Source organism: Uloborus diversus, chromosome 10, assembly GCF_026930045.1.
Source record: "Uloborus diversus isolate 005 chromosome 10, Udiv.v.3.1, whole genome shotgun sequence".
Lineage (NCBI taxonomy): Eukaryota > Metazoa > Arthropoda > Arachnida > Araneae > Uloboridae > Uloborus > Uloborus diversus.
In genome coordinates, this window is record NC_072740.1 from 86,773,983 (window position 1) to 86,796,460 (window position 22,478).

Here is a 22,478-nt window from a genome sequence, read left to right on the forward strand (position 1 = left end):
TGTTTAAGGAGTGATAGAACAGTCTGAAACCAATGATTGTGCATTCTAAATTGACTCTGCTGGATTTCAAATGAATGTTTTAAGTAAAATGAAGTTATAACAACATTCATTTGTTAAAATAATTGCTTTGCCAATTATGTACTATACCACAGTCATTCTGATGAATTCAGTGGAATGTGTGGCTTCAGCCACACAATCACTATTGTTTCAAGTCAAGGTGAAGACCTCTTATTCTACTTGTAGCAAGTCTTAAATCATTAAATGAAGGATCCACTGATAGAATAGTGGTTGGTTCTATTAGGGTTTTCTGGCGTAAGAGCCTTAATAGGTTATACTGTGCTGAGTGAGTGCTTATAAGTCAAAACAGGCGCCACAAAAATGAAGTTGTTTAAGTAGTGATAGAACAGTCTAAAACCAATGATTGTGCATTTGTAATTTGGCTCTGCTTGATTTCAAATGAATGTTTTAAGTAAAATGAAGTTTTAACAACATTCATTTGTTAATTATGTACTGCACCAGAGTCATCCTGGTGAATTCAGCGGAATGTGCGTGGCTTCAGCCACACAACCACTTGTTTCCAAGTTAGAGTTGTTTGTTTCCAAGTCAAGGTAAAGACCTCTTTTTCTACTCGCAGCAAGTCTTTAATCATTAAATGAATGATCCATTGATAGAATAGTGGTTGGTTCTATTAGGGTTTTTTGGCGTAAGAGCCTTAATAGTTTATACTGTGCTGAGTGAGTGCTTATAAGTCAAAAAGGCATCACAAAAATGAAGTTGTTTAAGGAGTAATAGAACAGTCTGAAACCATTGATTGTGCATTCTAATTTGACTCTGCTGGATTTCAAATGAATGTTTTAAGTAAAATGAAGTTTTAACAACATTCATTTGTTAAAATAAGTGCTTTGCCAATAATGTACTATCCCACCAAAAACATTCTGTAAAAAACTAGCCATGTCTCGATGGAGCTGCTTGTTTATCTCTAAAAAGTAGTGTAATCTAGACAAAGTCATGACAAGTCTAAGGTTCCTTACTGCGATTTCTTTATTATTATAGTTAATGTTGTGTGACTTGGCCGTTAGACACTCTTTATACCTTAGTGGGTACAGGTCAATTTTGTTTACACGTTTTCCAAGTGGCAATTTTCCATCGTCAATGGGTAGTGGTTCTGGCGAAAGATTGGTGCAATGGTGTCATGGAGCACCTGGTTTTGTACCCTTGTGTACCCTTTAATGGCCAAGTCACACAACATTAACTATAATAATAAAGAAATCGCAGTAAGGAAACTTAGACTTGTCATGACTTTGTCTAGATTACACTACTTTTTAGAGATAAACAAGCAGCTCCATCGAGACATGGCTAGTTTTTTACAGAATGTTTTTGGTGGGATTTCACTTCTTTTTGTAGAAACATTTAATTTGTGTAATGTTCGAGTAGACTAAAGTTAGGCTAGATTAAGTTAGAAGATGGTGTCCCACTACGCTGGACTTTTGCAATGACAGTCGATTTTTTATGTACCAATAGTAGAAGGGGGCATTACCATATCTCTAATACACCTGAGGGTTCTTCATCAGATACTTCAGCTTTCGATTTTTGACATCAAATAAAGCGGTTCGCCAAGTTGAATATTTTTTGTAAAGGTTGTATGTCGATCTCTAATAGATTGGTTGGGCTCTTGTGTTTTCTAATCAGGGTCACTCCAGATCTTCAATTAGCGTAGTTTTTATAGTTTTTCCTTTATGTGGCCATCAAACCCTAACTCTGTACCAAATTTCACCTCTCTGAGTTTATGGGAAGTACTAGTTCTATTTTGATGATCATGAGTGAGTGAGTGTCATAAATGCGAAACTTTGCTTTCGCTTAACTTCGGAACTAAATGACCTACAGATTTGAAATTTCGGATTTTAAGTATGTGATTATAGCTTACTGGATGACGAAAATTTCTGCGTTCTAGTCTCATCAGAAGGTTCTCAAATAGGGGCCTGAAAATGCGGCGAAATGGTTCCAGTAAAGGATGGTACGGCAGTGTTTGCTTCGCGCTCGACTTGGCGGGGGCACTGCCGTGCCCCCAAATACCAGAGTCATCCTGATGAATTCAGTGGAATGTGTGGCTTCAGCCACACAATCACTATTGTTTCCAAGTCAAGGTGAAGACCTCTTATTCTACTTGTAATAAGTCTTAAATCATTAAATGAAGGATCCACTGATAGAATAGTGGTTGGTTCTATTTGGGTTTTCTGGCGTAAGAGCCTTAATAGGTTATACTGTGCTGAGTGAGTGCTTATGAGTCGAAAAAGGCGCCACAAAAATGAAGTTATTTAAGGAGTGATAGAACAGTCTCAAACCAATGATTGTGCATTTGTAATTTGGCTCTGCTTGATTTCAAATGAATGTTTTAAGTAAAATGAAGTTTTAACAACATTCATTTGTTAAAATAAGTACTTTGCCAATTACGTACTGCACCAGAGTCATCCTGGTGAATTCAGCGGAATGTGTGTGGCTTCAGCCACACAACCACTTGTTTCCAAGTTAGAGTTGTTTGTTTCCAAGTCAAGGTAAAGACCTCTTTTTCTACTCGCAGCAAGTCTTTAATCATTAAATGAATGATCCATTGATAGAATAGTGGTTGGTTCTATTAGGGTTTTTTGGCGTAAGAGCCTTAATAGTTTATACTGTGCTGAGTGAGTGCTTATAAGTCAAAAAGGCATCACAAAAATGAAGTTGTTTAAGGAGTAATAGAACAGTCTGAAACCATTGATTGTGCATTCTAATTTGACTCTGCTGATTTCAAATGAATGTTTTAAGTAAAATGAAGTTTTAACAACATTCGTTTGTTAAAATAAGTGCTTTGCCAATAATGTACTATACCAGAGTCATCCTGATGAATTCAGTGGAATGTGTGGCTTCAGCCACACAATCACTATTGTTTCCAAGTCAAGGTGAAGACCTCTTATTCTACTTGTAGCAAGTCTTAAATCATTAAATGAAGGATCCACTGATAGAATAGTGGTTGGTTCTATTAGGGTTTTCTGGCGTAAGAGCCTTAATAGTTTATACTGTGCAGAGTGAGTGTTTATAAGTCAAAAAAGGCGCCAAAGAAAATGAAGTTGTTTAAGGAGTGATAGAACTGTCTCAAACCAATGATTGTGCATTTATAATTTGGCTCTGCTTGATTTCAAATGAATGTTTTAAGTAAAATGAAGTTTTAACAACATTCATTTGTTAAAATAATTGCTTTGCCAATTATGTACTGTACCAGGGTCATCCTGGTGAATTCAGCGGAATCTGGGTGGCTTCAGCCACACTAACACTATTGTTTTCAAGTCAAGCGGAAGACTTCTTATTCTATTCGTAGCAAGTATTTAATCATTAAATTAATGATAAACTGATATAATAGTGGTTGGTCCTATTGGGTTTTTTGGCGTAAGAGCCTTAATAGGTTATTATGCGCCGAGTGAGTGTTTATAAGTCAAAAAAGGTGCCAAAAAAATGAAGTTGTTTAAGGAGTGATAGAACAGCCTAAAACCAATGATTGTGTGTATTATAATTGTGCTCTGCTTGATTTCAAATGAATGTCTTAAATAAAATAAAGTTTTAAAAACATTCATTTGTTAAAATAAGTCTTTTCCAATTATGTACTGCAATCTCTTTAGGCCTTATGCCAATATAAGAATTCCAAATTCCTTTTCTTTCTCCCAGAGTAGAAAGGAAGTCAACCAAAGTGAGACGTCTTGTTATCAAAACCAATAGCTCAGGCTAGCAACTAATAAATTTCCTTTTTCTTTGATCGCTCTCCAGATATTAGATCTCCCCTCCCCCCAATCTTGAAAGAAGCTTACTTCTTAATTTTGAATATATTTGAATTACTAGGGCATGCTTATGTGCAGCTGTTATCAGCAATTAATTTTTCAGAATAACTAGAACAATGGTTGAAACTTATATTGTTTGATTATAAACATAGTAATTAACTTTACTGATTTTTCATGAGTTAAATTTATTGAAATAGAACTTTTTTTTAAATATATTGAGATGCATAAGAAATTTTTTCTTCATTGGCAAATACTCTTATTAAATCAATATTATTAGGCATCTAGAAAGCAAGGTCATATGTTTTTTTTAAACTATTTAAAAACATCATCTAGACCAGCCACTCTCAACCTGGGTCTTGCCAAGCCTTTGTGAGATAATGCCGTGTCAGGGTAAATCTTGAAATTGCTGCCCTTACCCATGTTCTATCAAGTTTTTATGAAATAGTTACATGAAAAAAAAACAAAGATAGGGAATAGTTGCCATCTCTCAGAAGCTGCCATGTGGGGCAAGTGCTATGGTTTGCTCAGCCCTAGATCTAGCACTGAGTCTATTAAAATTAGACTAGACATGATGTAAACCCATTTTTTTGCAGGTACACTCTGAAAAAGTACTTCTTTTCTCTTGTTGCTGGCAAGAATTTCAGTGTTATCAAAGAACAATTTTTTTCATAATGCACATTAATTTTTATGCTGTTGCTCTCGTCAAATAGTTGTCACATATTTGTGGCAAGAAAGAGAGAGAGAGAAAAGGGTTTGAGAGTACTATTGCTGTAGCCAAGGCAGTATCCAGAATTTTTTTTCAGGAGGGGCTTGAATCCTCACATTGCCCTAACACACAAACACACATATACATATAGACACACACACACACATAAAAATGCTTAACATAGAAGATTTTTTTTTTGTCTCAATTCCACTTTTTAATGATTCCACTGTTGAGCTCTTGTTATTTTAATTTCTCATTTTTTAATTCACCTTGTAGTGGTAATGATAACAAGAGAGTGTCCCTTTAGGTCAGATGTAGAACATCCATAATTTCAGGATGAAAGAAGTCAATGCTATCTTGTATTGGCTGTTACGCACATTACGCATGACTCATGTTACAAGAATGTGCTTAATATGCTTATTTTATAAATGGAATATTAAAAAAAATCAAACTGACTTATAATTTCTTTTTAGTTACATAAATGAGTAGAAGGAACAGTAAGAATGTTTTAACTTACAAGTTAAGAAATTTATAAGTAGTAAAATACATAATTTTTCATGACTCATGTTACATAGAATTCAATGATTTAATAAACAATGATTTAATAAACAACTTCTTTCAATTATTTTAAGCAGAAATTTTAAAACATACAATAATTGTCTTCTTATGGAATGAATCTTTCAGAAAAAGTGTAATAAGTTAGCAGAAACAGGCTAAAACAATAAATATATGCTCTTTTAAAATTGCTACTAGGCGAGAGCAAATTCACCCGAATGTGTGCTCATAAAACATACGAAAAGAAAATGGTTCACCTGTTAATACAGAGAACATACAAAAGAAAGTTGGGACATTTTTTTCAAGATTTTGTTTTAAATATCTAGTTTCCATGGTTCATAGAATTGCCCTTAAGATATTAACAGTATGCAGCAGAAGTAAGATAAAAACAAGCAATAACGAAAGAACTTCCAAAATACTGAATTCGGTAATTAAATAAATAGCAAGACATGGAACATATCAGTCACAAAAATTTATCTTGAAAAATATTCTACAAAAACACAAGAATCATGATTTTTGCATTTTTTACTCAGGATGTATCAAGGAGCTGAGTTTGGCACATCTTGGTAACCAGATACCAGCCTAATCGGAAACTACGGGCCCACCCCTTGGGGAGTCCCCGGCTTGAAATCGATGCAGTGTAAGTTTTATAACAGTTTTAGGGGGAGGAGGACAGGCGCGTGCACAGGAGGGAGAAGGGTCACCTGTTGGCCCGGGCCTGAAGGTGGCACAATATTTTTAAACTAGGGGTGAAAAAAGGGGTAAACAATATGGAGGGGGGGCCCAAAAAGTCATTTGTGACGAGTCCCAAAATTTCTGTGCATGCCCCTGGAGAAGGGCAAGTCTACCAAACTGACTAGGGGAATTACCTTGGCCCTGAATTGAATTGGGAAAGAGAGAAAGAAGTCCTAATTAAGGGTCTAAATTTCAAGTATTCTTTGCAGCTAATGAGAACTAGAATTGCTTTTTCTGTATTCTTCAAATTTTCACTCATTTAATAGTTACAAAATTGAGAACAAAACTTTCCTTTTCCGATATTAGAAATTAAAAAAAAAACTTCTGTTTTATAGTACAAAACATTTCAGGTTTCGGGGGGGGGGGGAGGCTCTGGACACGGCCCTGGCTCTAGCTGTTCCATATACAACAATGTGTATCACTTCTTGAATATTTCACATCCATAAAAATTTTAGTTTCAGTTCTTTTCTGAGAAAGAACTACATTAGTACTATCGTTATTGAGTTTTGTCCATAACATTTAAAAATGATAAAGTGCAGATAAATCTGAAAATCAGATTTTGACCTACACTATTTCTCAACAATGATATTTAATATGCTAGTCCATGCATCAATTTATTTAACTCCATTTCTCTGGAATATGTATGTGTATTTGTATGCTTGCCTCCAGGGACATGCACAGAAATTTCGGGGCCCATCACAAATGACTTTTCCGAGCGCCTCCCCCCCCTCCATATTGTTTACCCAATCTTTCACGCCAATTTTTAAAAATATTGCCCCCTTCAGGCTGGGCCTGGGCCAACAGGTATCCTTACTCACTTCTCCCCACCCCTGTGCACGCCCCCTGCTTGCCTTTCAAACATTCATTTCTTAGTGAAAAGAAAGGGAAATATGCAGGCACAATTACACTTTTTTTTTTTATTAACAGTAACTAACTCTAAAAATTGTTAGCAAATGCAAAACAGTACTTACTTTTGAACATTTTTCTGTAGTTTGGTACTTTGCTATCGCACATAGTGAAACTGCTTCTGGTGTACGATTTTGAAGAGAAATTGCTGCATTTCTTACCAAAAGACGGGAGGCAACCAGATCAGCAGCCATTCGAGCCAAAAGGAATTGGTTATGCTAAATATTTTAAAGATAAAATTAGCCATATTAAAATTGAAATTATTTTATGAAAATATATTTTGAATAAATGTAACCTTTTTTAATTATTCCAACTGCCAGGAATAATTGGATGATGGAACTCTTGATGCATTAGGGAAATAATTTAAAGGGTAAAACAAGATAAGTTCTTCAAAAGGAAAATGAAATATATTTCTAAACTTTGTTTTAATATTTTTTCCTTGTAGAAAAGTGCTTCCTGAAGCCTTACATTGGTTTAAGCAGGGGCGTGCACATGGAGAGAGAAAGGACACCTGTTGGTTCGGGTCCGAGTCTGAAAGGGACCCAATATTTTAAAAACTGGGCGTAAAATATAGGAGTAGACATTATAGAGGGGGGGGGGGCTTGGAAAAGTCATTTGTGACGGGCCCCAAAATTTCTGTGCACGTGTTTGGGTTTAAGGTGTTGTACCAAGATAATAAAAGTATTTATTTTGGAATGAGACAAAATTTCAGAGAACTAACATCTTAAACCAATTTAGGGCTTCATAAAGCCATTTTCTAGGAAACAAATTGACTTGTATCAGCAGAACTCTTGAGAAATAGACATAGGAAAACATTTACACACCTTGTGTGCAGGCCCAGACTGGCCCGCCGGGCAACCGGCCATATGGTCGATGTGCCCCAACCCCAGATTTTTTTTTTCTTTTGTTCAAAAAGGTTCTTCGCAAAAAAATTATTTCCTTTTTTTTTTTTTTTGCTTCTTAAAAAATATTTTTTCCCCTTTAACTGTCGATTTTTCTACTCTCTATTCCTGACACCTCGAAATTCTTCAGGCATAAGTTTTACGGCAATAAAAGCCTTTTATCTATTCACTGAGGAACCTCAAATTATTTTGCCTTCTTTTCAAAACTTGTTTCTTTCTTTTCAATCATTGTCACTGGGCGACTTTAAAGGTTTTTTGATGGTCAAAATCCCTGGTCCCTCACTGCCTTGGACAGGTATCTTGACAAGTAACATAAATTCCCGGAACCAGGAAACGCTGATAGCTTACTCCATACCCAGAATCACCTGCGGAATTTTGACGTGGAAATTTTACATTGGTGATTTGGATGGAGGGAGGAGAGCGGGTAGACATGGATGAAAAAGAGTTCAATTTTTATCTTGGGTGATTCTAAAAGTAATTATCAGCTGTATATATTACATCATCATTTTTAATAGTAATTTAAATTTCGCCTCCTTTTTTTTCCTAAATAAAAATTGTATAGCTCATTTTGTTTCTGAAACAGTGTATTAGGACCGCAATATTTTCCATTGCAATTTTAATCATCAGTTTTCTTGCTATCGTACCTCCGATTGCATTCACACAGTTAACGAGCATCTAGAGGTGGCTCATCTTTATTTGCAGAAAGCAACATCCTGTTGCGCTCTTTTGCCTTCTAAAAAGCCCTGTAGATTTTTTCCCCTTATGCAGACAAACACCTCGTACCTGTAATCATTAATTTTTAAACGCCCAATTGCGCCCTTCTGTCATTTTAAAGTGCCCTGCAGCCATATTGTGACTCCCCTCACCCTCTTTCCTTCTTTTTTCAGGTCTTTAAAAGAATGGTTTTTGAGGGGCCCGTTTTTGTGATCGCTAGTTTTAAAATTACTTAAACTTAAACAGATATTTTGAGACATTAAAGAAACATTTTCAGATAAGAGAGCTCTTTCAATCTATGATTAAGACAAACATCCCATACTTGTAATTGTTAGTTTCTAAGCGCTCTGTTGCGTTTTTAGATACGCCCTTCAGTTATTTCGTTTCACGTTATCGCGACAATACGACAAAAATGTCTTTTTTCCAGGTTTGCGGAGTCAGAGGCGAAGAGCCCGGAGTCAGGCTGATTTTAGGGTAAAGGACGCCCTCTGTGTTGTGCCTCCCCCCCCCCGTACTGCGGCGTGCGGTTACCTAAATCCGGGCCTGCCTCTTCCCCCATTTTTCAGGTTTTCAAGGATATTTTTTTATAAGCTGTTGTAGGCGAATAGTTTCTTGAAGCGTCCGTTTTTGCCATCTTGAATTTTAAAAAGACTTATTAAAATGACATTTTGAGACAATAGAAACTTCTTGCAATTTACAATGAAAAAGTTATTGACGAACTGTGGGAAGGTAGTCAAGAAATGAGACTACTTTTATCATTGTGAGAATATTTATTAAATTAATCCTTTAAACTTTATACCTATAACCTTTTACTTTTTTGAGGAAAATGTTTCCTTTTTAAGAGGCATCATTATGTACATATATTATTAATTCATATCTTCCCTTATCTGATTCCACAATCGCTATTATTGACTTCAGTTCATTTTCTTATTTCGTAACATTTATTCAGAATTATTTATAGATTTTTCGTTATTTTCACATAACATTATGTTACGTTTTTATGTTTAGGTTTAGTCATGTTACTTTAGCTTGGGATGTGGTAATAATGTTGACCAAAAGAGCAATTTCTTGTACACTATGATACGGTAATCACAATTTTTAAGTATAATTTTAAATCCAAAAGAATCATATTTTCCTTTTATTATAATGAAATATTTAATATGAATTAAGGAAAATATACGAGCAAGGGTCCCTGAACCGCCTTCCTCTAATACAGCGTTTCTCAAACTTTTTCAGCTACGGAACCCTTAGTGCTTCACTTAAACTTCAAGGAACCCCTAAGACAAAACGCTAACGATCTGAAAGTCAAATGAAAAGTAATAATCATTTGCTATCATAATCTTTATACATAAAGGGCTAATCTCTGTCCGGATGTCCGGGGTAAACTTCAAAACTACTGGAGGGATTTTAACCATTTTTTCACCATAGATAGCTACATAATTGGGGAACAACTTAGGCTATAATTTATCGCTAAAAAACTTAGCCTAAAAACGTCGTGATCGAAAACAGTAAATGTCATGTAATTTCCACATTAAACGATTAAAGATTAAACCCATTGTTTCGAAAATTCGTTGCCTAACAACAGCAACATTAAAAGTAATCATAATGTAAATATTGAATCAAGGCCTCTCTTGAGCAAGCATGACATTGCTGTCTTAGGAATTGCATCCTCATCTTTATACATAAAGGGCTAATCTCTGTCCGGATGTCCGGGGTATACTTCAAATCTACTGGAGGGATTTTAACCATTTTTTCACCATAGATAGCTACATAATCGGGGAACAACTTAGGCTATAATTTATTGCTAAAAAACTTAGTCTAAAAACGTCGTGATCGAAAACAGTTATTGTCGTGTAATTTCCACATCAAATGATTAAAGATTAAACCCATTGTTTCGAAAATTCGCTGCCTAACAATAGCAATATTAAAAGTTGTCATAATGTAAATTTTGAATCAAGGCCACTCTGGAACAAGCATGACATTGCTTTCTTAGGAATTGCATCCTCATCTTTATACATAAAGGGCTAATTTCTGTCCGGTTGTCCGGGGTAATCTTCAAAACTACTGGACGGATTTTAACCATTTTTTCACCATAGATAGATACATTATAAGGGAGCAACTTAGGCTGTAATTTATTCCTTAAAAACTTAGTTGTAAAAAGATATGGTGGAAAACAGTAAATTTCATATCATTTCCCCATTAAATAATTAAATTTGCAACTCCAATAAATTACAGGGGGCAAAGCAGCCACTGTCTAATGGCGGATGAAAAAAGGTGAAACAAACAAATGCCATAACTTATAACTTGCTTTGACGTTTAGTGAATGACTACTTTTTCATCGTATTTGTGCGAAGCTTTCTTTTTTATTCTTCTGAAATTACATTATACCACAAACTGCTTGAGTCTGGAAAATTACCCCAAAGAAAACTCGTGGAATGGAATGCTTTACCTTTTTCTTTAGTATTGGTAATCACCGCAAGGTAGCGTATTCAAGCTTTGAAGTTGCGAATATAAAACCCATTGTTACAAAAATTCATTGCCTAACAACAGCAATAATAAAAGTATTCATAATGAAATTTTTGAATCAAGGCTTCTCCGGAGCAGACATGAGTTTAAAGTCGATTAAGCATTTGGAAACTCTACTTTTTGCATCCTTAAAGAAATATAGTAGAGAGCTTTTTTTTTCTTTTGAGTGTTTTAAATAAAGCGCACGGTTTTTTCAGTGATCTTTGTTTTTGTTAGTTCATATTTTGGAAATTCTTCAAATTTTTACATGCTTAAATTCGTGCTTTCGTTTCTAAATGAATATTTGTTCGTTCTTTATACTTATTGCTATTTTACTTTAATGGGTAAGGAAGAAGCTGGATTTTTAATCACGTCAAAGTGATATGTTTTGAGTTCTTTCAGTTAAAAAAGAAAACGAAAGGAAGTAGCGATTGTTTCTTACATTTATTTCTGACCCAGGCAACGCCGTGTATTTTTGCTAGTTACTTATATAGAAGAAAATCAGTTTCGAGAAATTTTTCATATTTTGACACAATCAGATTAAATTTTCTTTGTCATGCTGGCATGGTGATGCAAAGCACGATGACGACTATAACTACAATCTGTCGTGACATTTTAAATCCTCGATGTTTATTTTTTAAAATTTTTTTATTAATTTATTGTGGAAAATAAGTTTTGCAATAACTAATTCATGGTGGAACCCTAGGGTTCCACGGAACACACTTTGGAAATCGATGCATAATAAAATAGGTTCTTTAAACTACACTTACCTATTTACCTTTTCCAGGGAAAAGCTTCAGAACCTCCTTTCCGTAAAATCTTCAAAGTTTGTCAACAAATGAGTTTTTTAAACTTTAATTTCGAAAATTTGAAGGGGTAGAAATAATTGATTTCGATCTATTAAAAAAAAAATCGATCGGGGTCAGTCCCTGAAGCTCCATTCCTTACCCGAAATTCAGTAATTCTGGCCTATAATCGCGCTTTTAAGGCTTCAATTTCTAAAACATCCGCTGAGACCAATGCACTTGTTTCCCCTAACAACAGCAAAGAAAGTCTAAAATTGCGTTTTTAAAGCTACAAGTGTCAAATTTTTTCCGGGGGAGAACCCCTGGATCCCACCCTTTCCTTCCTTCCCCTTCCCTATTAGATCTGGATCCTTCTTTCTTTTTTTTTTTTCATGTGCTCCCTCTAAAGAAAATTCTCGTTGGTCCCTTGTTAGGAGAAACCCCTGGATACCCTACATTTTAAAGCATTACATATCTCACTTAAAGGAAAACCCTGCTCTACTCTCCTAATACCATTCCCTCTCTTCAGGTCAATAAAAAAAAAGATAGCAGGCAAAATATTATAACCCCCCCCCCCCCCCCCCCCCACAAACACGCAAGGACGACGACTCCCTCCCCCTTTGAAAATACCCCGCTAAACGCCAAAATAAAAGTTTTAGTTCTCGTGTGAACACGTATGCACCCCATATCATGCGCCCCTCTGAAGTTCTAAGGTTTGCGCCCCTTTGAGGGGTCCAGTCTGGCCCTGCTTGTGTGCGAAAAAGTGAATCGAAACAATTTATGACATTTCTTATACAATCAATTTAGAATCTAAGTACCAAGATCATCGTCTAGTATATATAACCAACAATAAGCTCTCTCACAGGGTTAACCACTCAGAATGGAGCAGTCTTTTAGAATTTCTTCTTAACTTTTCATATTAGGTATTGTTTCAGCCTGAAATGTCATTCCAAATTCCAAAAAATCCACTCTACTGGTTTCATTCTTTCTGGAATTTCAGCTATCAGAATGTATCTTTAATCATCTGCTGTTCAACATTACAAAGCATTCACGTTGATATCATTGGGAGAAAAAATAGACACGTTGAAAAAAAATGCTATCAGTACATGAACATATCTCTGCCTCCCACACACTTCTCAAAAACTCACTCTATTAGACAAAGTAAGATAAAATAGATATCGAAATATTATTTCATTTCAGAATACCAAGTGTTCCAAAGAACTATCTAAAGTAAATTCATATTAATATGCTGTAGTAAAAACTCATTAAACTCATGTAAGAAAGTTAATGAGGATTAGTAAAACATCAGTAATTAGAAGCGTAAATTGCTTCAAATAATGTTAATAAGGAAAAACCAAAACATTCTGGAAAACTATGAATAGGGAACTGAATCTTTCAAAATAATATTATCAGTTATTTTATATTTTGTACAGAATGTGGTAAGTGTTCTAACCTGAAACCTTATCTTTCATAAATTTATTTATGCATTTTTAAAAATTATATTCCTGAAAAAAATATTTGAAAAAATAAAAGATAATAGAATAAGGTTATTTTAGAATGAAAGTTGAAAAAAGTTAATAAAGAGTAAGGAAAAAAAAAGAAAGAAAATTAATCGACAATATAGCTTTTTATCAGATTGTAGTTTTTATCAGGCAATTGGAGCAAAATTTATATTTCTACATGTGAAAAAAAAAATAGTAAAGAAACAATATTTTTAGTTTTCCTTTTGTCAAAATTACGACAAATATGGAGAAACGATTACTAAATACATTCAATAATTTTTAAATACATAACAAATACTAATGCATAAATAAGTGTTTTAGTTCCAATAATACACAAAAGAGCATTACTTGAAAGTCTGATAAAGGTTTCCCAAACTGTTTCCTAACTTTTATATACTCAGTGGCGATTTCAAAACTTGCTTGAGCAGCCCCAAGAGAACATGATGCTATATGAAGTAAAAATTCATTCAGCAGAAAACATTTTAATAAAACTAGTATAAAATAAAAAAACTATATTTAAAACTTTTAGGAAGAACAAAATAAAAATGGAACAGACAATTATATTACCAATTTTTGCTAGAAAATGCATGATATATAATGCAAGAAATGTTCTTAAAGTTTCATGTCTTTTAAATGTGTGCACAATAAAATTAAAAAAAATAATAATAATAACATAAATTCAGTCAAAGAGCTATTTGATTGGTTTTTTAATACATAAATCAGAGTTATTTCATGAAATGAGGTGGAGGGAAACTGAACACAAAGAAACGAAAAAGCTTCTAAGGAGTTTAATATCAAAAATGTAGTTTTTTTTTTTTTTTAATTTCCCAAAGAAGGCAATGAGCATGAAATACCAGCAATAACTTATTGTTAATGATTTATCAATCAATAAAGGGTATGTTTTATATAAATATTTGAACTTATACAGAGGCCTAGCTAGAAAAAATTTGAAGTGGGATATGTCAAGTTTTAGTCCTATGGTCAAGAATAGAACATTTCTGCATTTTTGGGAAGGGGCATTAGTCGGAGAAACATTTATCTACTTCTTTAAAAATAGCTAATGTTTCAAAGCTCACACTTGAGTATTATATTTAATAAATATTGATGTACACAAAATCTTATCTATTTTACTTCATTTAATTAAAGAACCTTCTAAGCATCCTCACTCAACTCTGTAAGTTAAACACAACATTCATGGCTCTTAGCATATTAACAAAAAGCAAGTTTTTCTTCAAGATTATGTAACCACAAAAAAAAAAATCATAAAGCCCTGAAAACAATTAATAACATTTGATATTGTAGCCACACTTTGTTTGATATCATAAAACATATTTCATGTTTCAACAGTAATAAAGTTCAAAGTTCCTACAGTAAAAACAACTAACTGGGGGGGGAGGGGGGCACATTTACTCATAAACCATGCAGACAGAGTTTTACTTTTTTCTCAGACATCACTATTTATACATTCAATGAAAGATGCACATGCCACAGAAAATGGAGCCATAATATTTATTATTGTAATTTCCCAATCACTTACATTAAAAAATAACCAAAATTGTGTAGTTATAATCATTAATAATTATACCTACATGGGGAAATAAGTCTCTCCTCTTTTTCCTTCAAATAAATGCAAATAATATAATTTTATAGGTTCTTCAGAAATTCAAGTCCAGGTTATAACCAACCATACAGTGCATAACCGACTCGGAGCATGTGCATGCTAATCTCAAATGTGTGTTCAATGCGTTCAACAAATGTTTCAAACTGCTGTATGTATAAGTTGGGTCATTTACTCCCACATGTTACTGAAAATCTGAACATGGCTGATTTATTAGCATATTCATTTTTATAAATTACCACTCCTCAATGTTAATAATATTTCAAAACGTTCTAATGTGTCTTTACCTATATTGATTCTTCCACCATTTAATCCATGCATTGCTATATTAAAACCTTGTCCTTCTGCACCAATTCTATTGGTTACAGGAACTCGACAGTCTTCCATTATAACAGCACGAGTGGGTTGAGAATTCCAGCCCAACTAGAATTAAAATTAAATGATGTAATAACTCACTAAATAACGCAAACGTATTTGCTAAAACCACACTTAAGACAGTTTTCTTTTTACAAAAGAGGAAAAAAAAACAAATCATTTACACACAGGATCCTTGTTTAAAACATAAATAAAGGAAGAAATATTTTCATTATTTCAGCTATTAATGTAATCTAACATTACAAAATTCTGTTCTATGTTTTTTTCCCCTCTGCTGAATTATTAAAAATTGCTTCCATTTATTCCATTTAATTTATACTTACATTTTTGCATTGTATTTCCAAACAAAAAAAAATGAATAATAAATAATAATAAAGGGAAAAACCTCTAAAGATGATTTTACCAGAAATTTGAAAACTTAAATGACATAAAAAATCTAAAGAAGGTAAAGAATCTTGATCTTAAATATGGAAATCCTTCATTCCCTCTATTCGACAGCATGTCAATCAGAGCAGAAAATTTGCACTTAATGGTAATCATTAAACTGTAAGAGACATATTAAGGACACATAACCATAAGAACATGTTTCTTAATTGTTTGGTTCTGTTCAAGGCATTTTGAAACACTATTTAGTAGCAAACATGTCACTTGGTCACTCCTACAGTCATTAAAAAAACATGTTTAGATAACCCAAGTGATAAATTCTTTAAATGATTCCTGTTTGAAATGAATCATTGCCAATGGCGAAGCTTGTTTAATGCTTCTGACAGTAGAAAAATAAGAAAAGAGAAGAGATAAGAGGGTTATAATAATTCATTAAACATATCAAAGTAGATACGTATATACTTGTATGTATGTATGTATGTGTTAATAAGTGAAACTGCCTCCTACATGAAAAATGTCTCACTGTGTCACTGTTTTTAATAGAGAAATAGCTTGAAAATGTAAGTAAATGGTCTATGTAAAAAGAAGTTAGACCTAATAATAAGTCCACATGAAACTTGTTCAAAATTATAACAAAGTTGCCTGAAATCGAATAAACTGACAATAAACAAGATTAAACTTCTGAAATATGAACTTTTGCCAGCAAAAGAAAATACAGCAATTGATTCTGATAATTTGCTACTGCAATAATTTGAGATTAAAAAAAAAGTCAAGGAAATGCCCATTTACATGCAAGATGATTCAGTTCCATACTAAGAATTCCCACTGCCAGTGGCGCAGCGAAGGGAGGGGATGAAAACACCCCTCAGAGCCATTGGTTTTAACATAAATGCAAATTCTAATACAGTAGTTTATGCATATGAAAGGGGCTATTTTGATCAAAAAACGCCTTTTGGAAGGTATTTTTGATCAAAAAACCCCCTAAAGAAAGTATTTTTGATCAAATAATCTCCTCCAGAATGTATGTCTGGCTGTGCTACTGCCCACTGCTGAGCATTTTTTAGCATAATAAAAAGAAAATTGAAATGGTAATGGCAAATTAAAAGCAATAGATTTAAATTAGTAAAACAATTGTTAAATTTCTTTTAGCTGGCAATCTTCCAACATGATTAAAAGTTTAATATTTAAAACTATAATAAAAACAAAAATAAAAATAGTTACAGTAAAAAACATGTTTACTTTTTTCTCTTTCTTCCCAAAACTCAGACCTGGTGTTCCTTTCTCAATAACTAAACAGGAAATTCCTTTAGTCCCTTGATCTCCAGTTCTAACCATCACAACATAAATATCAGACTCACCACCACCACTAATAAAGGCTTTACTACCATTCAGAATATAATAATCACCATCACGTTTAGCAGCTGTTGAAAGAGAAGCTGCATCACTTCCACTACCTGGAAAAATAAATAACTTTGAATTAAAATACAATTAAATATAGCTTAATCCAATTTATATAAAACAATTCAATATTTTAAAAGATTTTTTTTTTAGTTTCACATATTCCTTTTAACACATTTACGTACAAATACTTTTGCTTCTACTACTAATATTTTTATTCAAATTAACATTAATATAAATTATTTTCAAAATATGTTGAAAGAGTATATTTATGTATCAAATAATATGCTTGCTTTCTGGAAAGTTTGATAAATTCAGACAAAACTCCAAAATCATTTATATGTAGGAAAATTAAGTCTTATGTACTTTCCACACATAACAAAATTTTAATATCTTTTTAATAAAGAAGTGTTGACTCAATGTATAAAAATTTGTTAATAATGTTGCTCAAATATTTGAAAAGGTTTTCATTGATATTTTTGCCCTACAAGAAGACAAATATTTCAAAATTTCTCTGTGAAATGTTATGTACAAGACATGTAAATACTGTAGAATGGCCCATACATTTTTTCCCCTTTTTTGAGGGGGGGGGGTTCATTAGAAATATATACAGTTCCTTGAAATAGCACATTAAAGCTGTACTGTACCTTCCAGGTTAAGAAATACCAATTGCCAACAAAACAGATGCATCAGTTTAACACATTTATCATTTAAACTTACCAGGCTCAGTCAAGCAATATGAAGCAAAAAGTTCCATAGTGGCCAATTTTGGAACCCATTTCTTCTTTTGTTCTTCCGATCCATAATGATCAATCATCCATAATGCCATGCTAAAACATAAAAAAGATGCAAACTGCATCATAATCAGGAAAAGGTTGCACATAAAAGGACTTAAAACTTATAACATCTTATGTACTATAAAAAAGCAAGTGTATGAATCTTTGTATGCATCTATCCATCTAGCTGGGGGTGTGGTGTAGGTGGACTGAAAAAAGTAAATTTTCAAGATGGAACTTCTAATAGCAAAAAAAGTTGTGTATTGCCATTCTAAACATGGGGAAAAAAATATTAATATCTTCAGATCGTGCATTGGCAGCAGTTTTTAAAAAGGTAAAAAATCAAATTTAATTTTTTTTATAAAAATCCAAGTGTTTAAAATTTTTGCTCCTGTGTTGCTTTTCTCGGATGACTAAAAATTCAGAAGCTCACACTTCTTTGAATTGAAAAAGGTGTTCCTTGTAACACCGAACACGTGTCTGCAATAATTTGCAATTTTTGTGCTTCAAAACATTGGATTACTGATTATTTTAAGAGCTAATGCACTCTCAGTACAACTTCTCAATTGAGACTGACTTTTTATCATGCAGCACAGCTATTTATAGACATCGAAAGAGAAGTTTCCACAAAATTCGAAATGTATTATAAAATATATTATTATTATAAATATATTATATTTCTTATGTATTATAAAATACGAGTAACTTACATTCACAATAGCTACATTATTTTAAACAAGTTTCTACGTTTCAATCAAGGTTTTAAGTTAGACTTAGGACTCAGTTTTGGCATTGATGTATGCGAACATAAAGTTTTTCATATAAACCTACCTTTTGCGTCTAATATTTCAAATGAATTTCTGCAGATTCACGGACCACAATCCTTTCGACTGCTTGAGAGTGATAAGGGAATTTAAGAATGCATATTTAAGCAAATGTGTTGGTTATTGAAATGATAAAATATCCTTGTTTTTCACATCACCATTGAAGTGGAGGAAAGTAAACAAGTTGATCAAGAAATTAACTTTTCTAGTTCGAAGCTTCAAATCTTAATATTATTGGAAGAAATTCTCTTATACCTATAGAAGTGTTTCTTGATGGCAATCTTTTGCATTGTAGACTCTACTGCAATCCAATTCCTTAATATTTTGCCTCTAGTCCACTACCATGACCTATAATAATTTCTCAAAAATAACAAGTAAACATTTCTTTGAATTATCAGACCCACAATGTTTAGAAGATTATCCGACACCTGACTTGCAGATTTTGTAACTTTAAATTTGTCCATGTTTCACAAATGTTTGTTCTTTTCCTTAAACTTTAATTTTATCAAACCATAGAAGTATAATTTTTAAACATATAAATTTACAAGTATCTTCACACTGTGAAAAAAATGTGTAAGGTTACCAGTATTAATTAGTGTAAAATTTCACAAATTCTGAAAGGTGTAGCATCATCGTTTAAAAAAGTCAAATTTTTGGAGGAACCTTTCACTATGATTTCAGTAGAATTCAAAGCTCATGCATAAAGATCAGAATCGGCACAGAGCAAATAAACTTTTATTAACGGAACGTAAATCAACCTTGGTAAATAGGTGGATTTATAAGGGAGGGAGCACTGCCCCCGGTCTCGGGAGGACTTTATACATAGTAACAATACACCTTTCAAAATCTAAAAAGAAAGAATTGTAATTTTTTTTCTTTTTGAATAGTTCAGAAGTGAAAATGAAGAGAATAGCGTTTTTTTTTTTTTTTTTTTTTTTGACGAGAAAAAAAAAAGCACTGTACACTGCATTATAAGTGGTAAAGGTTTCACTGTTTTGCTGAAAATGTGTTGAAAATGAAAATTTCAGATGGGAAACCATTAGGGCTATTGTCCGTTTTTCACGAGAAGGCACTTTGCCGCGCCTCCTCAAACGCAAAGTTCCATTTTACGTGGGGGTGATTGGTAAGCAATCCATGTGCTTCTAAAGAAGACAACCAGACAGCCTGAACTTGGGCATGCCTTTTAATGTGCAAAAAAGTCTCAGTGTCACTTGCTTCAGTTGTCTGTTGTCATTTTAGTTATTCTTACGTTTTTAAAAACTGCTGCTTTTACAACAAAATGCTATGATCCGAATATACCTTCTGCAAACAGAGAAATAGAATCATCGGATATCACGTGATGAGGGAGGAGTCAAGTGCCTTCTCCTGGAAAACGGACAATAGTATATAAATGAAAATATCGGCTAAACAAGCTATGCATTTAGCTGCAATACTTAAAATAATCAATGATTATTTCAGCAAATTAGAAGCTAAAACAAAGAAAAATAAGCCCCCCCCCCCCCCCCCCCCGTCCCCTCGCTTTTGTGCAAACAAAACGATTTACTCATGATTTGTTTTGTTTTCCTTTTTTTAGAATGTTCATTTCCATTTTGCGTGATTTCGAAAGCGAGCTATTTTGAGTTGTTATAGAGAGCCAAAATATTCTGACAAATCTTCTGGTTTCATATGTTCAAATGAAATTGGCTGATTTGAAATAAATTGCTATTGCAAAAGAAGTGCATGGCTAAAAGATTTTGTACAGCAAAATACTGATAAATGTAACAGTTTACAACACACTTAACGAATTTATGTAACAACTACAGAAAAGCCTGGAAAAATAGTCCAACCATTGCACAACCAAAAAGTAAAAGCTCTATAAACGATGTGTTGATTTTCAGGGGGGAAAAATAGGAATCTTAATCCCTAGCAGTTCAAAAATAAAGTTCAGATTTTCTAGAGTCATTCATTTGGGATGAAACAAGATATTGATAAAAGTGAAAAACTTTATGCTCACAATCATCAATGCGAAAATTGAGTCACAAGTCCAACTTCAAACCTTGATGGAAATGTAGGAACTTGTTTAAAATAATATAGTTATTGTGAATGGAAAGTTCTTCACAAAAACATAAGTTCTGTATATAACTTCTTCTTGGGAATTGCAGTGTGGAACACAAAGTGCAACCACAATACTTGTGGTGGGCTCTGGGTTGTTAATACATTAAAATATAATTGCATTTCCAAAACAGAGTTGTATAATGCATATTTATTGTCAAAATATTATAGCTGAAATCTAAAAGAAGATATACTGCTATATGCAAAATAAGCGAAAAACGTCTTTTTTTTTTTGTAAATTTCATGAAAATTTGCAGTTTATGCGTGAACTAAAAACTATAAAGGGATGTAAATATTTTCAAAGATAAATGCAAAGAGTGTTAAAGGAAAGCATTTAAATGGTATTCAAAAAAATTTTTTGAACATTTAGATTTTCATAAAAGTATTTGAAAATTAACCATTTTTTACCTTTTTAAAAACTTTGCAGCCCATGCGCGATCTGAAAACATAAATATTAACTTTTTTTATTGTTTTTCCCATGTTTAGGATGGCAATAACCAACTTTTTTTTTTTTTTTTTGCTATTAGAAGTTGTTTATTGACAATTTCCTTCCAGAAATAAACTAAATCTGGAGAGTAGGACTTGTGACTGAAACATGGAAGATCGCCGCTAAAATAGAGAATGTTGGCAACTCGAGAACATCCTAAAAGGTCACTTAGGAAGCTAACTTGTTTCATTGCTAAAAAAAAGGTAAAACAGTTCGGACACAATTCACTTCACAAAATATTGTTGCGAGTCTGGCACACTAGAAAATGAAGATGTGATATAATGCAGCTACATGTCTTTTTTTTTTTTTTTTTTTTGCGTGGAAACATTAGTTTTACCTAGCAATAAAGATCACACACATGCAACTTGGAAAACCATTTATTACAAATAGAAACATGTACTTACTTGTGTATAGAAATGTATGCAGTAGTGCTCACACATCCCTGAGATAAGGCTTCAAATACAATAGAAGCATCTAAACGAGTCAATCCTGAACCTCCGTACTTTTCTGATGCGTAAATTGCAGCAAAACCCAAACCAGCAGCTTTTCGCATTGTTTCAATAGGAAAAATTTCCTAAAAATGCAAAAAGTAACAACTAATTTGTACCACATCAATTAATTAAGATAGAAGCAGTAACTACGAAAAAAACAATTTATATAAAGTACACCAGGAATGCTAAAATGGCAGAACTCTTTAGGAAGTTTTAAAAAATTAGGTAGGATATACTGGAACTGCTCTTTTTAACAAAACCAAGCTTTTAAATTTGAGACATTGTAATTTCATCAAAGGTCACAATTTGTGAAACATCAAACATCATCTGCCTGCCTCATTTTCAAATAGTTCCATTTTTAAAGCGTTAAAACATGCTCAAATATTCTTCCATTTTTCCTGCAAACTCCGCTGGAATTTTGATTTTTAGTTGTTGAACTATTTCCAACCATACAATTATCAAAGTTTGATTGGCCGCAATTTCCCAACTTATTTTTTATGAATACAGTACAAATTATACTGAGGAGAATTACAAAGCCTTGCTTCAATATAATGAGCTTTTCCATCAGCGCAGTAATAAGAAACAATGTATTATTTTTGAAAATATTATACGGCACTGCATACACCTGCAAAGTTTATTTTTTATACATACACTATATGACCAAAAGTATTGGGCCACTTTCAAAAATTCACATTTTTACGGATTTCTCGAGAAATAAAAGACCAAGTGCTCTGGGGTTTCTTTCACATAAAAAGTATACTCCAGCTGTCATTTTCCAATAAAAATTAAGTCTACTATTCATTTAGGGGACCAGCAACAAATTGAGGAAACAAAAAAAGGTTTTTGATCATTTTTCATTGTAAATAGCAGGGAATAAGCTATAAATTTCAGAAATAAGTTTAAAAACTATCTGGGATA

General features: G+C 33.1%; 1 protein-coding gene across 1 annotated transcript in view; it reads right to left on the reverse strand.

Moving 5' to 3' along the window:
• LOC129231263 (isobutyryl-CoA dehydrogenase, mitochondrial-like) overlaps positions 1 to 22,478 on the reverse strand; it is a 70,683-nt gene that overhangs the window by 13,235 nt on the left and 34,970 nt on the right. The window contains exons 3-8 of the mRNA XM_054865544.1: positions 21,474 to 21,643; positions 17,612 to 17,721; positions 16,733 to 16,947; positions 15,022 to 15,157; positions 13,465 to 13,562; positions 6,774 to 6,926 (exon numbers count right to left, since the gene is read on the reverse strand). Of these exons, the coding sequence (XP_054721519.1) occupies positions 6,774 to 6,926; positions 13,465 to 13,562; positions 15,022 to 15,157; positions 16,733 to 16,947; positions 17,612 to 17,721; positions 21,474 to 21,643 (882 nt within the window). The remainder of the gene's footprint in view (positions 1 to 6,773; positions 6,927 to 13,464; positions 13,563 to 15,021; positions 15,158 to 16,732; positions 16,948 to 17,611; positions 17,722 to 21,473; positions 21,644 to 22,478) is intronic.